Genomic DNA, 20,437 nt, shown 5'->3' with positions numbered 1-20,437 from the left:
CAGAGCTAGACTGCTTAAACGGCCTTGGCCCATTGTAGTGCGGGTGTTAGACTTGAGCCGCTTTAAACAGGAGAAGCTCCTCTCTACAGAAGATGCACTGGTGGAGGTTAATACTTCAAGATCACTGACTGGCTCATTTCACCTTCATCAAAAAGGGATTCGGCCTCAGACAGATCATCCAATCATCATGCAGAAGCCCAGCGTCCAGGCCAGCCCACTGCCTCATAGACCCCCAGAGACGCTGAGCGCCCAATGGGCAGGACAAAGCCCAGCGTTTATCCAATGACCGTCCAGTTTCAGAAGTAGACCAACCCACTCTACACTTCCCCGCTGAAGTCAGAGGACGCCCAGAGTCCGACTGTGTTAAATCGCTGAGACGCTGCGGAGATGAATGAGAAGGAGGTCGAGCCAGTTACCTGTGATAGGTAGCTGATTCTGAACAAAAGATGAAGGAATTCTTGCTCATATTTTGTCAATGAAATGTACACACAGCAATACATATCACCACTTTTTTGGGGACATTTTAGGGGAAGCTGTGCTTCCTTTGCAGTCTTAGAGCAATCGCCACTGTTATGTGCCACATTTATCTGACAGGCCAAAAAAAAGTGTTATTTCATGATATCAGGAGACAAATTGACATCTGGAATACTTAAAAAAAAAAAAAAAGTCTGGCCAAAGCGGGAAGAAGAATGTACTTGGTAAGGTATCTTGAAAAAGAAATGACTTCTTAATACAAGAAAAACAACTGACCCCAAAGTATTTTTTTCCCAATTATGTTGCCATTTTTGTCTTAGTATCTTGAAATACAACCAAGACAGGACATAAACACCTGCTTGGATTTAAGTCTTTGTGGTGCACAAGTGAGTTGTTCCAAGCATGAACAGACACAGTGTGTTTGTTAAACCAGGCAGTGTATTGACAGTTGTCGATAAAGCTTCCTTTGAAAAGTCCCACAGACAAACTTTAGACTTAAACAGGACATTTTCAGTATACAGTACAATTATAACTCACGAATTATCTCTGACTTTTTGATAAAAGAAAAACATGTAGAAGCTTTTAAAAGTAAAATAACTGTGAGAGCTGTTGCATTAAAATTTTTTGGTGCACAGCAAATAGAGGAGCCAAAATAAAAGATTAAAACATTAAATCTGATGATAAAATCTCTTAGAACTCGTGGATCAATTTCCCATACGGCCAGTTGAAGTTCCTTAAACAGAAATTTAAAATAAGAATGTTAAATCTAGAAGTGAGTAGGCCTTGAAAGTGTTGAAACAAGAAAAAAAATGCTATTTTCTAAATCAGAATACTTGAAAACAAAGTTCCCGAAGCCCAGCAAGAAAAATACACTGCATAAAACTAAAGAAACAATCTAATTTTTTTTGGAATCTTAAGTTTTGCACATAAATAATGAGGCACTGGAAAACTCTACTGATTTAGCTAAAAATAAATCAGTATGATTGAGTTGTTATTTTGTGTTTCAGAGAAAGTGTGTTGTTGAAAAAAAAAGGTTTTTGTGATGTTTCTGTGCTTAAAAATGGGCCTTATGATGTGGAACTGTATGATGAGTTATGTTTTGGCTTGTACGGCATCTCCTTCACATCATTTCTAAATGTTTTTATACAAGTCTGAGCCATTCAGTGTTTTAAAAAGTGTTTTCAACTGATGTATTAGTCTTACATCAAACCGATACTGAATCTTAAAACCAGTTTTATTTTTTTAAGATTGGGTAAAAGAACCATTTCAGCTTATTCATCAGTTTTAAGAGCCGCTGGTTAATTGAGACAAAAAAAGAACTGTTCATGCTCAATTTTTGTTATATCATAAACTTAAAGATCAACATCAAGGAAAATACTTTGGAGCAAGATGTGTCTAACAGGTTGAAATCTTAGTAAGTGAGGCGTAACTCGCTGTGATGGTCATAATGTTGCTGTATATCTGTATGAAAGAGCACCATGTCTCCATCCTGTATTCAAAAACCATGAAATGTCTAAGTTTTGCTTCCTGTACAAGTGTGTGCAGCCAAAACTGGGCCAAAACTGGGCCAAAACTTAGCGACAGCCCAGAAATGTATCAAGCCAAGCTCTTGTGTTCTGCACACTTTATGGCTGTGGAAACTGGTATGGACTTAAAGGTCCAATATTGTGCAAAAATCACTTTAAGTCTTTTAGGGAAATTTGTGGGTCTTTGGCTTTCCTCCCAGCCCACAAAATGTGATATTTAATGACAAAACCTGCACTTAGTAGTACCTGTGAATGTAAAATCCTGACCTAAAACGAGCTGTTAGGATTTTGGGGATTTGTCGACGTCAGAAATTCCTTTTTTTGACCAATCAGGAGCAAGTCTGACCTGACTGGACCACCGGAGCAGATAACCCCCCAGAACCCCCTCCCCGTCCACTCCCCTCCTTCTGCTGCTCCAGCAGCCACCACTGCCACCTCTGCTTTGTTTTTGGCTGTAAACAGCCACATAGTTCCATGCTCAAGCTTCCCATCTCAAAAGAAGACAAGACTGAGTGGCTAGAGTTCAGTTATGAGGGAAAAGTGTGCCAGCTACACTCAGTAAAACTGTGCATGTGTGCTAGTCACTTCAGGGTCGACTGCTTTTCCATCTTTGGACAGTACAACAGAGGGCTAGTGAATAGACTGGTCCTGAATCCAGGCGCATTACCAACCATCTACCAACAAACCTCTGACCCTGGAAATGTGAGTATTTTAAATGCTGTGTGCTGTGGAGCAGATGTAAGAGCTTTTCCTCAGTGCCCCCCCTGTCTCTGTGTTAGCTTCAGGATGCTAACTTTAGCTGCAGTTAGCCTGTTGTTTTAGCCTGTAATGTTACAGTAAATGAGCTTTGCTGTTTTATAAACATTGTGCACTCGAAGCTCGTGGCGCCGCTCTCAGTGACGCTGAAGAGCGGGGGGGGTATCAGCTGTGGCTCATTTACATATGAAGGTCACGCCCACTAAATCAGACCGTTCTGAACAGAGGGGCTATGAGAGCCTGGAAACAATGCGGCTGTGCTTGATTTATTGGCTTTCTGGACCAAAACATGTTACCACCATTTCATGAAGACATCAATGATCCCTGTTAAACTGCAGAAAAGGAACATAACATGGGACCTTCAAACATCAGCTGTGAGTCTTTAGAACCAGGACACACTCGCAGACTGTTGAGACCTCATGTCAATCCAGGGATAAGGGAAGCAGAATCCACACTGATGTGATCAGGCAAATAAGCTGTTTATTTGGGTTTAGATCACAAATCAAATCAAAAGAAGCAAGGTTTAGCTTTGGTTAAAACAGAAGAGACAGAGGATGTGGAAGGCCTCTCAAACAGAAAAAGGCAAAGTGCACATGTTAAAGATTATTTCTATGACTTGATTTTTGATTTTTGCAGCTGAAAGCAGTCCTATCAGGCTTCCTGAAGGAATTTTAGGTGTATGGTTTTTTATTCCCCATCACTGGCGTTTTCATCTGGAGAGGAAACACAATCACACAATTTAAAGACTTTTATTGTCACTATTCAATCTGTGAGTTAAATAATAGTTTTATGCTTAGTATTAAATTTTGAAACATCAGAACCCAGTCCACCCATATTACAGAGTATGTGTACATGTTAGATGAACTTTTCCTTTTGGGGTTTAAAGGCAGCGGAGGCTGACTGAGTATCAGGATGTAACTTACTGTCACATGGAGAAGTGTAGACAGTGGCTGCCTCATCACCTGAAAAGCAAAAACACATAAAAAACACTTCAGTGTGACAAAGAGAAGAGAAACACACACAACTGTACATCACAAAGAGGCAGGACGTGTAAACAGTCAAGAGGAGCTCAGCTTCAGAAAAATCCATCTCTGAGTCTCTTACTGGTCTGGTAGTAATCGTAGACTCTGATCACGGATGGTTTCAGGTCAGTGACCGACTCTTCTTTATCCATTTGTAGTTTGAAGGTTTTTAACTGCTTCACCTTCAACTGTGGCAGTAAACAAAAAAATGTCATCCTTCTTTATACTTCCTCTCACAAAGAGAAAGAGTGATAATAGAACATTATTCCCTTTTAAGAAACTAAACAAATACATTTTCTGATCAGATTAAAAAATATATCTTATAAGTTAGGTGTAATTTTTGTCTTTCGATATCTCAGACAACTTTCTGGACTTTTCAGTTGAACATGGCTTGTATTAAGTCCAAGAAAACAGTTTTACAAAAAAAAAGACATAAACATGTTCAATTTCAGTTTTTGTTGTGTTTTGATAAACAATAAAACCGAGACAACCCAGAAACTCTTCTCTGTCCTTAGAAATCAGGAAAGACGTCAGATAAATATGTCCACTAGGAGGAGTGCCGAGAAGCTGCTGTCACATGGACTGAAACAGTAAAGAGTTTGTGTTTAAAGTGATTTCTTTTTGTCATGTTTAGAATAATACAGTTAAATATCATTACGAAAAAATATCAGACATGTTCTTAAATCAACAAAACCTGATGTCTCTATTCTTATTTGATTAACCATATTCATCTAAAAATCCATCTAAACACATTAGTGGATGGAAAAACCCATCCCCATTTGATATCAAAGCACGAAGAATAATGGATATCATTATTAAGAAGTGATCCTGTAATCCTTAGGGGTAATCAGGGACATTTTTGTCCTTTAAGGTAATTTTTTGCATGATTTTTGGCCATAATTTTGTTTTTGTTACTTCACGTGGAATGATGTTTTGTAAGGTTTTTTTTTCACAAAAAATGTTTTCACATTTCTAATTTCTTCTGAGGTCAATTTATGACCCTATGAGGGTATCATATTTTGCAGCGCCTTCTTGATTTTTGCCCTTTCAGGTGAACAGAGGACAATAACGTCCACTACGAAAAACTGCTTGAGAAACCTGACAGATAACTTTGTTTTATTTTATTTTATTTTATTTTATTCTTTATACGTAAAATAAATATTATATTATAAAAGGGCTGGGGAATCTTTTTTTTAAATGTCAAGCTTAAGTATACATAAGATTAGTATATTTATGTATTTATGTATTTATTTATTTATCTATCTATGATCCTTTCAGGACATTATAAGATTTCAAATTTATTTATTTATTCATTTATTAATTAATTCATTTATTTATTTATTTATTATTCATTCAGGACAATATAAGCCAAAAATATTCCATCTAGTCCCATTTTAACCACATTTTTTTTGAAGCACAGTCATTTCACAATTTGCATTGTCTTATTTTCTGGTTTTATTTTGGAAAAAAAATGTACAATTTTTTATTTGTTTTGTTAAACTGTTAGAAATAAAATATTTAGTGCTTCTGATTAGGACTAAAGTTGATTGAAAGGTCTGGGGGAAAAAAAGAGGCAAACCTATTAATTTTTTCATGTTTTTATAGCAATTTTTTGGAGAGGACATGTTTGTCCTCTAATGACCTCAAAGAGTCGTTAATTAAAAGGATCAATGAAAAGAAAATAGATAAACAACATTAAGTCATCACCATCACTAAACATTGCATTAGTGCTTCCTACCTCCTCTAAATAAACAATGACGTGTCCCTCTGCCACCTCCACATGGCTAACTGAGGGGTTGTTCTCCAGCTGCAGAGGCACACACACATAATATTAATTCTCTGAAACGTTTAGGTAAATGTAAAAAAAAAATGAGGTTAGTTAGCACAGTCTGATATCACTGATGCTCTAAGAGTTTATCTACACAGTGCAGCTGTGGAGGAACTTACCTGCAGCAGAGACCCGGGGTTCTGAGTGTATCCAGACTGCAGTTTGATGTCCAGGATCACCATGTTGGTCTCATCTCTTGGACCCTGGAAACTGCACAAAAACACACAAAAGGAAATCATCTTATGCTGAGGAATTTGGTTCCTTGGTCAAGTCAAGCCTCATTGGTCCTCAGACTGAAATTAAAACTGAACTTGCAGCACACTTCAACACATTAACAGCTCATTAAAGAAAGAGAAGGTATATGTGTTTTTAGATCGTTATAAGAGAAAAATGTTCAATTTAGTCCTATTATAACCACATTTTTTTGTGGACAGCCTCAGTGTTAGCGATGATGTTGAAGGTGGAGAAGTCGGCTACAGGAGGGATGTTATAAGTCATGGAGATCTGAGGAGAGGATTAAAATAATTGCATAAAAAAGGATTTCATGTTTCAGTTGTTGGCACCTCAAAGATCCATGAAATTAACTGTGGTGTGCCCCAAGGCTCAATCTTAGGCCCCATACTTATTAACTTATAAATGCTGCCACTAGGAAACATCATCAGGAGGCATGGAATCAATTTTCATAGTTACGCTGATGATACTCAGTTGTACATATCCATGTCTCCTGATGACACAGGACCAATTGATACCTTTTTATTTGTATTTCAGAAATAAAAACCTGGATGGCAGAAAACTTCCTACAGCTCAACCAGGACAAGACTGGGGTTTTAATAATTAATCCTAAGGCTCAGGGAGAGAAACTTGTGTCAAAACTACAAAAACTGTCTTTGAATCCTTCAAATCAGGTAAAAAATCTAGGCGTTAATTTTGACTCTGAACTCGGTTTCATTCCACATATCAAACATGTAACAAAAACAGGTTTTTGTCATTTAAAGAACATAGCCAGAGTCCGCCCGTTTTTCTCCCGCGTTAACACAGAGATGCTGATGCATGCTTTTATTTCCAGTGACTATTGTAACACCCTGCTTTCTGGTCTTCCAAAAAAATATATATCTCAAGCTTACAACTATTACAAAACTCAGCAGCACGTGTGCTGACAAAGACCAGGAGGCAGGCACATATTCAACCGGTTTTAAATCATTGCATTAGCTCCCTGTGTGTTTTAGGATTGATCTAAAGGTCCTTGTGATGTTTTTTTTTCAATTGTCTTAGGGATCTCGGGCTTTCTAATCTCTCTGAATTGCTTTCACCATATGAACCCTTGCGGACCCTGGGATCCTCTGGCACTGGCCTTTCAATAATCCCCAAAGCTAAAACTCGTACTTTCGGTGAGCACTATGGCCAGCAAGCTCAACCTGTTTTGTATGGCTTTAAACTAACATCTCCTTTTATGTTGTTTTGTGTTATTAATTTTTACTGTTGTTATTATTTACTCATTTTTTAAATTCTATTTATTACATTATTCATATCATATTTCAGCACTTTGATTATCTACTTATTTTTTAAGCTATATAGTTTTATGTCTTACTTTCTGTCTCTAATAGTTTTATGGTTTTGTACGATGTGTTTATTCCATATCTCCAGTGTTTTCTCTGCAGGTGGTCCTCTGCACTGGCTCTGGCCCCCTGCTAGCATGCAGTGGGGTGGGCGCTGGGTGGAGGTGTCCCGGCCTTGGGCCATGTAGTCGGTGCAGACGGTCCCCTCTTAGTGCGTTTCCTGACCTGGCTCCTCTGTACTCAGCCACACATTTTGAAAATACAGTAAATTTGAGTGTGTGTCTGTGTGTGTGTGCGTGGGTTGGGGATTGGGTGAGTAGGCGTTTATGTAAGTTTGTATGTGCTCGGTGGGGGTCTAAGTGTGGTGGGAATGGGTAAGTGTTGTTTTTAAACATGTAAAGCACTTTTTGCTACATTTATTTGTATGAAAAGTGCTCTAAAAATAAAATATGATTTGAAATTTGATTAGGTTACGCTACATTTTATCACTCACCATTCATTGAACACACACACACACACACACACACACACACACACACACACACACACACACACACACACGCACACACACACACACACACACACACAAACACACACACACACACACACACACACACACACACACACACACACACACACACACACACACACAGTACCTGACTTGCACCGACAGGGTGAGCTCTGGTTTGCTGGCGTTGCAGACAGCCTCAGTGTTGGCGATGATGTTGAAGGTGGAGAAGTCGGCTGGAGGGGGGATGTTATAAGTCATGGAGATCTGAGAAGAGGATTAAAATAATGGCATAAAAAAGGATTTCATGTTTCAGTTGTTGGCTCTTCAAAACTAAGGGAGTTTAAAGAACTTTTCAGACTTAAACTAGACAAAAGCACAGCTGCAAACTTTAAGATTTTAAGAATACCTTTCAAATTTAAATGAAGAACAAATAAAGAAATAACGTTTTTGCCTGAGGAGAGAAGCGGTGCTGGGTTGGCTTTGGGGCGCTGTTTTGGCCTTGAGGTCTGGTCATTCCCCTAAGCCCAACCTGAGTCTTCTTCCTTACATGTCACTCTACACACTCTCTGTTTCCTGCTCTTCCACTATCCTCTCCTCTCTGAAAAAACTTTACAATAACCTCTTGTAATTAAGTTTTGAAGCCTGCTTCTTTCTGATGTCACCTTTATAAAGACCTGTTTTGATCTCTGTTTTCACATCCTTTCAGCAGTTTTTATTCTATTAGTTATCTCTTTATTGTGCGCCTCAACTCACTTTTAAGAAGCTACTGATGTTATTCCTTTCATTTGCGTTTATTGTTTGTCTTTTAATATTGTACAATCAGACATTTTTTTTTAAACTGTCAGTTGAGTGTGGATCATATCATGTTTAATAAGACAGATTTTCAAGCATTGGTTTCAGTTTTTGCAGTGCAGAGCAAAGGTGACAAACAAAGTCATGATGAAGTCTTTTGTTTAAACTTGTGATCCAACCCGATAAACTCTCTTCTACTTTTATATTTCTGTTAATGTGGCCCAGACATTTTCCACATTCCTGTGCTCCAGCTTCTTCCTCCTTCCTTTGCTCAGTTACAGCTGCAACAGGCTCTGAATGGACAAAGTGGTGCAGGTACTGGATGAAGGTTTCTGTCTTATGGCCGGGGCATAAACCCTGTTCTGAATCCATCCTCCTTCAGCCCTGACTCACCTCTTGGTCTTTTTTTCACTTCCATCACACACTCAAATGCTCTGCTTATCTTACAGCTCTTTGTGTTGTTGATCATACCTGCACCAGCACGCATCTCTTCCCCTTGGCCTTCACTGTGTACTCTCCAGGCACCTTGCTCAGAGTGCTCTCCTGGAGCAGCAGGTTGTTCCTCTTGTTTACAAAGAAACTTAATTTCTTGGTTTCCTTTGACTTCACAGTTACGTTAGTTCTGCCCTCCTCACTGAAAGTAGCAGAGGCATACTTAGACAAAGCCTGGAGGGCCACCACGGTGTCCTGAGGAGCAGGAGGAGAAATGTGTCATAAAAAGGCTCAGACGAGAAAAGTCTCCTCATGTGTGTGCTGTGTGCTCTACCTGTGTGGAGGAGAAGCCGCCGTATGGATTCTGCTGCTTGAAGAGCCAGCGGGCGATAGGGACAGAGTAACCGAGCTCAAAGCCTGTCAGGGTGGGACCAGAGAGCAGAGCCAACAGCACGTAGGAGGTCATCTCCACCTCCAGAGCGTCCAGACGAGTCTTGGAAGCCCCAGGTCTGACCCAGTGACGAGTGCCTCCTGCCAGACGGAGCAGAGGAGGCATCATCAGTTTAACAGACTCAATCTGTGTGTATCTACTAAATTTACCCTCTTTCTGTTTATAAGAAACTTTTGCAAGCATGAACATGAAGAAACAATCCTCTGAAACCATTTCAGAAGATGCTGCAGATGGTTTTATCGTCTCACCCTCTGCAGTGGAATTTGAGTGCAGCTCCTGGATTAGCTTCAGCCTCATCGCCTCGTCTTTGGCCAGAGTGAAGGTGTAAAACATCAGGGCTTTGACGTACAAGTTGTCAACTTTACCTTCCAACGCTGTCTTCAGACAGGTCAGACCATTCTGCACCACAGCAACCTATAGCCCCCCACCCACACACACACACACACACACACAGGAAAATGGAATTACAAGGACAAAGTATCACGTAAGGGTAGTTTGTAATGTCTGTCTGAGTTTGTCATTCATGAAGAGGTGATCGTGGCAGAGTGGTGTCAGACTCACCGTGACGTCATTGTCTATCTCCAGCATAGCAGCGATGACGTAGGCTGTCAGAGTCACCTCATCCCTCACTCCTCCCTGACAAAAAAACAAAGTTTATGACACTCTAACTAAAGAACAAGTTTCACTATATCAAAGAGAAAAACACATCCTTTACCTTCATGGCATTGTGGAAGAGTCTCCCCACAGATCTGATGCAACCATCAGCATCCTGCAAGGAGGAAAGCCACCTCTTGGCTTCTTCAATGTGCTTGTTTTCCACATAGATATATGACTGAGCCCCAAAGAAGGACTTCATGACAAAAGCAGTCAACCTAGGGGAACACACACACAGGAGTTTTCAGGACAAATAGGCAGTGTTGCCAACTTAGCGATTTTGTCGCTACTTTTAGCAACTTTCTGGACCCCCCAGCGAGAAAATCAGAGAAAAGTGACTAGCAACAAATCTAGCGACTTTTTTAGGTGGTCCGCGGCTCCAAGATCACGGGAGAAAAGTTAAAAAAGAGCGCTGTTTTTCTGTCTTTCCCCGTCCATGCATGGCCAGCTGTACACTATGGGCACTAGACGGCTCACTTGACAGGTAGGCAGCCGCAGGCTCAGTCCCCTCCCGCCCCCCAGTTAGACAGAGAAAAACGACCTGGCGACTTCTGGCTACTTTTGGGCGGGCCTTTGGCTACTTCTGATGCTGAGGAGTTGGCAACACTGCAAATATGCCTACACCTCCTTACTCAGTCTTTCTAATGCCGTGGTCACACCGGGTGTGAATTGGCGAATTTAAATGCCTGTGACAAGTTGCGCCACCGCATGAGGCTGGACGCTGGACTATTTTGACAAGCTGAGGGGTGATGTGCAGATGCTTTATGTGCCTGCATATTCATCTCTCAACAAACCTCTACACTCAATCCCTGAGGGGCCTGCTGCCTCTCCCTGGTAATCCACCTCCACTGGCCCTGCCTGGCTGTTCCCTGCGACCTCACCCTCGACCCCCGAGCCCATGTTCCTGGAGGTCTCCCTGGGGATAATAAAGGGGTCGAGGAAAGAGAGGACCACGGAGACCTTCCATCTTTTCCGTGGCTCTGCCCCTACCCCGCTCCTTCCTCCTCTCTATCAGGTAGGTGTCCCTGAGGCTCTTTCATCTTCTACGACAAAACTCCGCTGAGGAAAACACAGTAGAGAATAGAGAGAAGAAAAAAAATAGAGACAAGCGGAGCAGAGGCGCTCCAGAGTGCAAGCCGTTCTGCGCACGGCACTTCCTTGCGCGTGCTGTGTGAACAATTACATCGGTTAACCCCGGTGCGGATCAGAAACTGCTGTGCGCGGTGCTTCCGTTTCACGCGCGGCGCGTCCTGTGTGAACCTTGCGTTAGCATTGACTTTGTATGCAATCTTGACACAAATTTGTGTCCGGTGTGGCCATACCGTTAGTCAGTTCCAGTCAACCGTTGCTTTTCCCAGGAACCAGGGACCTAGAAGACCACAGCGTGCTCAATGATTTGTTTTACCTCTTGTGTGTTTAAGATGATGTCTGATTAAAAAAAAAAACCATTCAACTGATGGTTCAGCTACAGTGTAGGCTTTGTTATCCTTTTATATAGAGGAGCTTATCCAGACAGATTTGTACAATGACTCACAACTGACAATTCAATCCTATTTCCTGTGGGATATTCAATTTCACTTTTGAGTCCTAGTTTCATCTCACCACAAACACACCCACACACTCATCACCTGTCAAACTGCCCAACACCCCACTTTGAGCCTATTAATAGCAGATATCAATATTTCTAGAGGGTTCCTTAATTATTAGGATGTTTGATGATGCCTCAAAAAACTCCCACAATAACTCTGGGTGTCACTTTTAATTTTCTCTTTAAATCAAGTTCAGAGCTGAACGTCTTTTTTTTTTTTTTTTAAAAAGGGCTTTTCAAATTTGTCCTGGATGCTGATGCAACCAGACCATATCATGAGCTTTATAAGTGAGGACATCATTTAAATGGTTTGTTTTTAGTAGTATCATACCAAAACTTTACCTCTGAGTTTTAGTGACAGGTGTGTAAATGAAGTGAACAGGCAGAGAGTGGTTATTGCTTTCTTCACTGTTAAATTTAAATTTAAAGCTGTCATTTTGAAGTTTGTTTTCAAACTAATTCAGACACAAAGCAGTTTGAAACTGGTCTCATAACAGTTAATTTTCTCGAACTTTTTGTACAACAGGCGTTAAAAAAACAAAACTGTTGTAATTTATAGGGAGAGCAACAATAACCCCCTTCTCCTTTTTTTTTGCGCTGCTCAGAAAATCACAGAACTAACAAAGAACTTGACAACAATTCACATAGTTTTCTCAATCATGGTTTATGTCTGTAGAAGCTTAAATAAGTTCAGCTGGATTCTTTTACTTTGCAATATAGATGATGTCGTCACTTTGTTGACTTCATTGCTCTGAGTTCATCCATGGTTGTGGTTATTCTTTTTTACCTATTATGTATGGTGGTGGGAATTAGAACAAAGGCAGAACCTCAGAGTCGGGGACTCAGACATTTTTGTTGACCGTCACTTTTTATTGTCACTTTTTATCGTCATGTTCATCTTTTTCACCTTGGTTCTACCATTATTACTTGTTTAGTTTTCATCCAGTATTATTTTCACATTTTTGCCTGAATTACATATTGGCTCGTTTTGGATTTTGGATATTCTGCACAATAAACCCTTTGAAACTCATCACTGGACTTTAATGAACTTTGTTGGACGCGTCACAAAGGGAAGAGCTTCACCCAGCAGCTGAAAAAATTTTGGACAGCCACAACACTGTCAATATGAGCTCCTGTAATGTTGAATAAGCCTTCGTTCTGTGCTCTCTAGATAACCTAAAGGCAAAATTCCCAAAACCCAAATAATAATCATGGTTTGGACCAATCAGAATCGGGCATGGAACATGGCAGAGCTATTAGTGAGACAGTTGGGTCAGGAAAAGTACTAACCAGGTGTTTCCAGAGATATATCTGTACCATGATTCCCCAAAGGCACTGTAGGACCCATCTCGATGCTTGTACCTAAGCTCTCTCTGATATCCTGGAACAAGAACATGAACAAATCCATCAGACTAGAAGAAAGTAGTTCCTCTACAGACTCACCTAACAACAGCCCAAACCATCACAGGTCGGAGGTCACATATTTGGAACGACTGAAGGTTTCCCTGTGTCTTATCCACATTTCTTCTGCATTAGAGCATCTCACCTGCCAGCAGGAAACGCTTCCCTCTGTCCTTAATCTCCTTGGTCAGCTGTCTTGTGCTCTCCAGATAATTCAGGACAAAGATGTTGGGAGCAAATTTCAACATGTTCTGCTCTCCGCAGCCATAAGGCATTCTCAGAAGATTATCTATGTTCTTCAGAGCTTGGCCCATCAAGTCACCTGCACCAAGAACAGCAGAATGATTCCTCCACCACTCTCTGTCATTGTACACATTCAGTTTCACCTGCTACCTGCTTAAACTGTGTCATTTACCCACAACAGAGACAGACGCCTTGACCGAACCCTCCACAAACTTTTCAGGCAGCACAAGAGAAATTTCCTCTTTTGCAGGCTTTTCTAGAAACATAAAAAGCAGAAAAGAACGTTAGTGACACTCTAATAGGAACATGAACTAATCTAAGGTCTTTCTCAGAGTAAAAACCCTGTCAGCTTGATTTTGTTGTCTTTACACATCACAAATTCTCCAAAAAAAAGAAAAAGGAAAAAGAAACAAAACTGTAACTTATCCACAATTTATACTGTTACATGTTTTTCTGTTCTTTTCTTTTCTTACAGTCACTACATTTGTATAGCAACATTTGCTTTTTGATCTTCAGTGGGAATGCATAAAAACTGTCCAATCCTCCTTTTCCATGTATTAGATCTGAAAAACTCACATGAGTTCGGCAGACTCATTCCTGACCTCTGACCCTGAGACATGTCTGTACTGCTGGATTTTGCATACACACAGATTAATGAGGAAATCAAGGTAGTGGTTCAGAAAACAGGCGCAGAGGTTGATTGTGACTGCTCACCTGCAGGACAGAGGAGAGCACTGTGACTGACCGACTGCGGCGTTCCTTCAGCCTGGTGGGAAGAGTCAGAGAGGGTAATATAAAAAAAAGGTTGACTTCATTAAAAAATAACCTCAGACTCAACCAGTGTTCAAGAGAGATTCAAGATTGTGTGTGTAAAACTCACAGAAAATCTGGGCCAAACCCCAGTCCAAGCTAAGACACTAAACTGGATTTTTAAAATTCACTTTTGGGGATAAATAAAATATAAACTGGCCAAAGGCTCTGGTGTAGATTAAGTTTTTCTTTCTTCAGTTTGTTTTTAACGGTATCGTCATGAATCTAAAACCCTGGAAGGAGGAGGAGCTCTGAGTAGTCTTTGAATGATTTGAAATGAATGTCAAGTTAAGGTTGAAAAACATTTTTTTTACATTTCTGTTTTTTCAAAACTCAAAAGATTGATATATTCTTCTTTACAAGAATAAAAAAAAGAATAATAAAAGATTAAAGAGTTGTGATAGGAATTTCTCATTTGAGGCATTTTTAGATGAAAAAAAAAAGAATCACTTAACCCAGAAAAGTCACATCTGAGCGTCTGCTCTGAAAGTCACTGACCTCCACCAGCAGCTTGCGGATCACTGTGTCTTTCTGGCCGACCTCAGGGACAGTTGAAGCTTTGCTTCCACACAGAGCGAGGTCCGTCTGGGCCTCTGCGCTGACCTTCAAACCCACCTGACCTGTGTGCACACATACAGGCTCTTATTCTGAAAGCTCAGCTGTGTATTGATTACTGGGACAGTTCATATACTGAGGCATCAGCTTCCTGTCTGCAGCAGATCATTCCGTCTTTCCTATTTTAATTTGTCCTCCATTATCCCTATTTGTTGCCTTATTATCCCTCATCCTGCTCCATCTCCCAGCCCCTCCCCTTCCTCCCTTCACAGCCCACAATCCTTCACACACAGGACAAGTACAGATCACCCCCCGAGGGAGCGGTTTCTGAGTGTTTCGTCAGAGATACTACCTGACTTGTTAGTACAAGTGATTGTCAGCATTCCTCTAAGGGGGAGTTAGATGAGCGCAATTTGACATTCATCAGAGCCACGTTTCCATCCATGCTGATGGAGGCTGATAGAAACCCTCTGCTTTCAGGGCCAGGCAGCAGTACAGAAACACAGCCTGCAGTCTTTGCTTCCAGCAATGCAAACGCAACATCTGTCAGTGCCCTTAATGTAGATTAATTAGCTGCTCCTGTCTCATCTCTGTCACCGAGGGCTTGACTCACAAAGGATTGCATGACTTTTGTGCCTGCTAAGCCTGTGCAAATGAGACAAACAACCTGTCTAATTTACAAAGTGTACACAAAAGGTTAAATTTACCCCAACAGAACAAACGGTGCCACTGTGCTTCTTTGTTGTTCCTGTCAATTCAAATCTATTTCAAGCCAGCATGTGTTCATTTACAGCTAAACTGGCCCTGTATGCCAGTTTATCTCAGTACATTAACTGGTCTCATTCACAAATATCAGCTTTTACAGCTGTCCTCCCATTCAACCCTGAAACTGTGCTAGAGATCCCCCAAGGAACCCATAAAGGGTAGCTGCAGAAACCAAGACATTAGTGGAGTTGGTATTATTTGTCAGTCCTTTTCCTGCTGGGGCAGAACTTGTCTCAGTGGAGGAAAAAGAAACATTTCTGAGACCTTGAAGATGTGACGAAATCAGAGCATGCAACAGGTCCCAGTTTTAAAGCCTCACCCAGGGCAGTAGGAGTCACAATCCATGAGAAGGTCTTGCTCTCTTCACCGCAAAGACACACAGTGTACTGATGGTCAAGGATGTCCTTAAAGGTGTACTGGTCGGATTTAGCCAGTGCTGCTTTCACCTGCACAAGAAACACAAAATGTATCCATGCAAACATTCCAACTCTTCTGTGTTACTTTAACTGCATCACTTTGCTCTTGCACCTTTTATGTTAGACCCATTTGTGAATATTTACCACAATACATTTGGAGAGGTAGCTGAAGACGGTGGCTCTGAGTCTAAAGGATTCCCCTCGGATGACGGAGAAAGGAAGTGTTGCACTGATAAAAAATGGTTTGAAGGCCGTCAATCCGACGTTAGGTGACACGCCGAAGCCCACAGGAGAGACACAGAAAGCTCCGGCCACCCACTTAGTGATGGTGTCAGGTACCGTCTTGTCCAGGTTTGTCGAGCCTTCATCTCTGATCAAAAGTACAAGCAGGTCAAGAAGGATGATGGTCAATTTTTTGTTTTATGAGCAGCAGATTGAGAATGCTAGAAGATATTTCATCAACAGAAACATATGAGATGACTTATTTCACTGGGATAGATGATGTTTAATAATTAATTCATTGAGAAAAGAGGTCACCAGGAACCAAAGCAACTAACAACAAACTGGATTCATGTCCCATCTAACAGAGTTTGCAGATTCATTTTATCTGAATTCTTTGGCAATTTTCACCTGGTTAAAGATGAGTTTGTCATATAATCACAGTATAAAATTCTATCTTTTCTTAAGTCAAAGCAGTTTAGGATGCAACATATCTAAGGATGCTAATTTACAAACAATGGACTATTAAAAATACATAATACCAGAAAACAATTGTAAAACTTTGTTGTAAAAATGCAATCGTTGCAAGTGTTCAAGTCTTATTTTCAGTAAAAAAAAATCTGTCATCAGACTTAATAAAAGCCAGATTTAGCCGCAAAATGTCTAATCTCAAGAAATTAAAAGACAAAAATGACACCTGAATTAATAACAAAGAGTAAAAAACTCTGTTAATGGGGAAAAATTAAATTTGTTTTTTGATATTTTATAAAACAAAACAAAAAACCCCTGAACTCACCTTTTTTTGCATGTTACTGGTTTTGTTACTTTTCCATCAAAGATGCTATGATGAGGATCTTTTAATTGGACACCATTGCTACGTTCTGGCCCAGAGCCTCACGCACACAGTCATAAAAATGTGTCTTTTAACCAGGAGTGTGGTTTCTTTTTAGAACTAATTTTTTTTGTTCAAGACAACTTTTTAATGGATCCAGCGCAACGAGGTAAGGTATGTATCAGTACAGTTATGTAGTGCTGTGGTTTGAAGCGTAACAACAAGCAAATGTAAGTTTGAACCGTACGTCAGTAGCTAGATATATGAAGCTCTAGCAGCCTGGTGCTGCAGAGTAAGAGTAGGCTAACTTGTCAACCAAGGTTATAAGAGTTTTGGATTTGTCATTATAGTTTAGTTTTAGTTAGTTTTAAATATTTTTTCCATTACAGTTTAGTTTTAATTAGTTTTAGAGCAGGCATTCTAGTTTTTATTTAGTTTTGATTTTTGCAACAAGGCTTAGTTTTAGTTTAGTTTTAGTTTAGTTTCAAGTTAGTTATAGTTTTTTCATACCTTATTAACCAGGTGCAGGATTCGAAAAGGTCAGATTAAATATTTTGTAATACTGTTTATTTTCAAGTCCAACACAACATAGTGCTCACTGCTCAGTCAATGCTGATACTGAACTGTTGGCTGCTACCTTAAACACATGAAAATAATATATACTTAATATAAAAAATATAAACAAAAATTATATAAAAATAATGATAACATAAATTACATAAAAATAATGTTGACATAAATTATATAAAACAATATAATATGAGCGTTAATAATCAGAAACTTGGACTCTGTAACAATAAAGTCAGACTCACATGCAATTAAACTATTACAGATGCTCTGATTCATTGCTCCACTACGTTTGGTCGCAGCACAGCGCACAGCCAGTCAGTGCAGTAAACAAGCTCGTCCCAGTATGTTGCTATGATGGTGCTGTACGGCGCTGACAACTGCCGAAAACTATCATAAAATTGGTTAGGAAAATGTGTCGGATTAATTTAAATCCTAGAGGCTATTAATATTGTCAAAATAGATAACTTAGGACACTTTGTTTATAATTTTGGTTTGTTTCAGTTAGTTTTGTGAACACAAGATACAGTTTTAGTGTACTTATCATTTTTGTTTTCTAGTTTTTATTAGTTTGAGTTAACAGCAATGTATTTTAAATTTTACTTTTCGTTTTTAGTTTCATTTTAGTTAACTATCATAACCTTGCTGTCAACAAGCAAACTGTCAGTTCATACAGTAGTTTAGTAGCTGTCCATATGTAGCTCTGACAGCCTTATCCTGTGAGACTTGTAGGTAATGTGTATTGTTGGTGATTCCTGGTTTTGTCCTGCCAGCACTCATCCTGCATCTACATCACCACCTTCTCCAAATAGAGATTAAACAGGGCTGTTGCTTAGATTTCTTTCAAAAGTTGTGAACATGTCTTTTCTTGTCCTTGAGTTTAGAAATAAAATGGGTATTAGAAACCCGATGGGGACCTTTTTGACTCGTTATTTCAGCCTTAAGTGGACACAAGAGGAACGGCAGTATTTGTGTATTTGACTTGCTTTTATTTTCCCAACACTACAAGCTGCTATTTTGTCAAGCCTGAGAATCAAAAGCCTTTTCTTGATCTATCGTTGATTTCACCCTTTGGTTAATCTTAATGTGAATTACATTAAGTTATTGTGACTCGTTTATTTGAAGATCCGAAACGGGATCTCTCAGTGTTCCCATAATGTTGGGCTGTAGTGGGGTGACGTTTTCATTCTTTTTCATTCTTGTTGAATGTGACATGTTACAGTAGTGTCAATCTGTCTAAACATGAGTTAGTATTATCTGTTTTTAAAGAAACAAGAAAATCACCACAACTCATCTTTTCTCTTTGAAATGCATAAAGAAACTACAGCATAGTGATATTTTCAAGATTGCAGTTTTTACCCCACAGGAACTAGGTCCCAAATCCAGGTTTCAGGGAAGACTTTCCTGATAACCTCTTTCTTCGCCTCTGGTCCAGATGGTTGACGGAAAGTCGTCGCCAAACTTTGTGTCTGTGGTATTGTAGTTGTCAGAAAAGATGTTGTTGGTGGTATGGTTGTTCTTGAAGGGAAAGCCAAAGTGCCGGGGAAAGTGCTTGGGAAAGTAGTTGTTGTTCTGAAGAAAGAAGTAGTCCAGAAGCCTGGAAAAACACGAAAAAAAAAAATAAAAAAATTTCACACATAACTGTTGTGTTAGATCACCCCAGTATGCTCTGTTCTTGGAGCGCTGTAGCCACATTACCAACAGGATAAGCTTTGAGTCCTGTGTTCAAGGGCATCAAGTTACCAGAAAAGTCCAAGTACCTGAGTCTCAGTTCAAGTATGGATCAATAAGTTGATCATTTCATATCAGTTGATTTAGTTAGTAATGTCTAAGCTTCTTCTCTTACACCTGATACTGAATTTACAACACAATCTTTGAAAGAAGAATTCATTATTCTTCTGGTATTTCTATACAAATCCTGCCAGGAACCACTGCAGAACATGATGGCACGTAAAATGCCCATGCAGGTGAACACAGGTGCTCAAAACTGAGTAAATTAGACACACACACACACACACAGACACACACAGACACACACACACACACACACACACACACACACACACACACACACACACACACACACACACACACACACACACACACACACACACACACTGTGTGAAAACACACAGAAAAAAGTCTTTCTCCCCATCTTTAGAACTCTAATCCAGTGAACCACAACACCATCTCTGCTTAAACAAAACCTCTTCCAGCACCTCTCCACCAACTCAGCACGGATATATCTGTTCACTTCAGTTTGACTGATTTCTTCTTTGTCTAGGGTTCATGTTATGGAACACGACAATATGTGGAGTTTACAAAAGAAATAAAACCTTTTCTGAAATCAGTACCTGGGTAATATGAGGGAGTTGGGAGACGCACTTGGCAATTACGAGGTCTCTTTATTTTCATGTTGGTCACAATTTTGATTCCAATTTCCTAGAGGGGAGAGAAACAGTGATACACTTATTACAGAAAGAAACTGAGAACAACTATGAGCCTTAAAGGTCCCATATTATGCAAATATCCATGTTTAGTCTTTTAGTGAAATTTGTGGGTCTTTGGCTTTCCTCCCGGCCCACAAAATGTGATATTTAATGACAAAACCTGCACTTAGCGGTGCTTATGAATATAAAATCCTGACCCAAAACGAGCTGTTTGGAATTTCCGGGGGAGATACACATAGTTCCATGCACAAGCTTCCCATCCTGGAAGAAGACAAGACTAAAGCCTGGCTCACACTACAGGATTTTGAAAATCTTAAAAGATTCTAAAATCAGGTTGTATCTCACACATAAGGAGAATCTTCACAGATAATCTCTCTTAAATCTTAAGCACGCACTAACTACTAGATTTGAAAATACTGACCAGCACACACTACAGGATTTCACCAAGATTATTTGACCAGAGAGAGTGATGCCCCACATGTGCTCACTTGTTTGATCTTTGTTTGATCTTAGCGCACTGGTGGGACAGGAGGAGAGAGAAGCGGAGCTGTCTGCAGCGGTGCCTTCCATCCATTACGCGCACGCACAG

General features: G+C 40.0%; 1 protein-coding gene across 1 annotated transcript in view; it reads right to left on the bottom strand.

Annotated features, from left to right (window-relative positions):
• Positions 1–3,429: 3,429 nt before the first annotated feature.
• The window catches only part of LOC141797838 (alpha-2-macroglobulin), a 30,289-nt gene continuing 13,281 nt past the window's right edge, over positions 3,430–20,437 (bottom strand). The window contains exons 17-36 of the mRNA XM_074679523.1: positions 19,753–19,840; positions 18,758–18,995; positions 15,925–16,150; positions 15,684–15,810; positions 14,543–14,664; positions 13,949–14,000; positions 13,407–13,490; positions 13,137–13,313; positions 12,881–12,971; positions 10,064–10,220; positions 9,910–9,984; positions 9,597–9,762; positions 9,232–9,428; positions 8,937–9,152; positions 7,819–7,937; positions 5,726–5,816; positions 5,517–5,585; positions 3,861–3,966; positions 3,680–3,718; positions 3,430–3,469 (exon numbers count right to left, since the gene is read on the bottom strand). Of these exons, the coding sequence (XP_074535624.1) occupies positions 3,444–3,469; positions 3,680–3,718; positions 3,861–3,966; positions 5,517–5,585; positions 5,726–5,816; positions 7,819–7,937; positions 8,937–9,152; positions 9,232–9,428; positions 9,597–9,762; positions 9,910–9,984; positions 10,064–10,220; positions 12,881–12,971; positions 13,137–13,313; positions 13,407–13,490; positions 13,949–14,000; positions 14,543–14,664; positions 15,684–15,810; positions 15,925–16,150; positions 18,758–18,995; positions 19,753–19,840 (2,466 nt within the window). The 3' untranslated portion in view covers positions 3,430–3,443. The remainder of the gene's footprint in view (positions 3,470–3,679; positions 3,719–3,860; positions 3,967–5,516; positions 5,586–5,725; positions 5,817–7,818; positions 7,938–8,936; positions 9,153–9,231; positions 9,429–9,596; positions 9,763–9,909; positions 9,985–10,063; positions 10,221–12,880; positions 12,972–13,136; positions 13,314–13,406; positions 13,491–13,948; positions 14,001–14,542; positions 14,665–15,683; positions 15,811–15,924; positions 16,151–18,757; positions 18,996–19,752; positions 19,841–20,437) is intronic.

This window comes from Halichoeres trimaculatus, unplaced genomic scaffold (assembly GCF_033239565.1).
Source record: "Halichoeres trimaculatus isolate MK-OKI-2021-1 unplaced genomic scaffold, fHalTri1.1 fHalTri1_scaffold_9, whole genome shotgun sequence".
NCBI classification, from domain to species: domain Eukaryota; kingdom Metazoa; phylum Chordata; class Actinopteri; order Labriformes; family Labridae; genus Halichoeres; species Halichoeres trimaculatus.
This window is presented reverse-complemented; position numbering and strand designations above follow the sequence as displayed.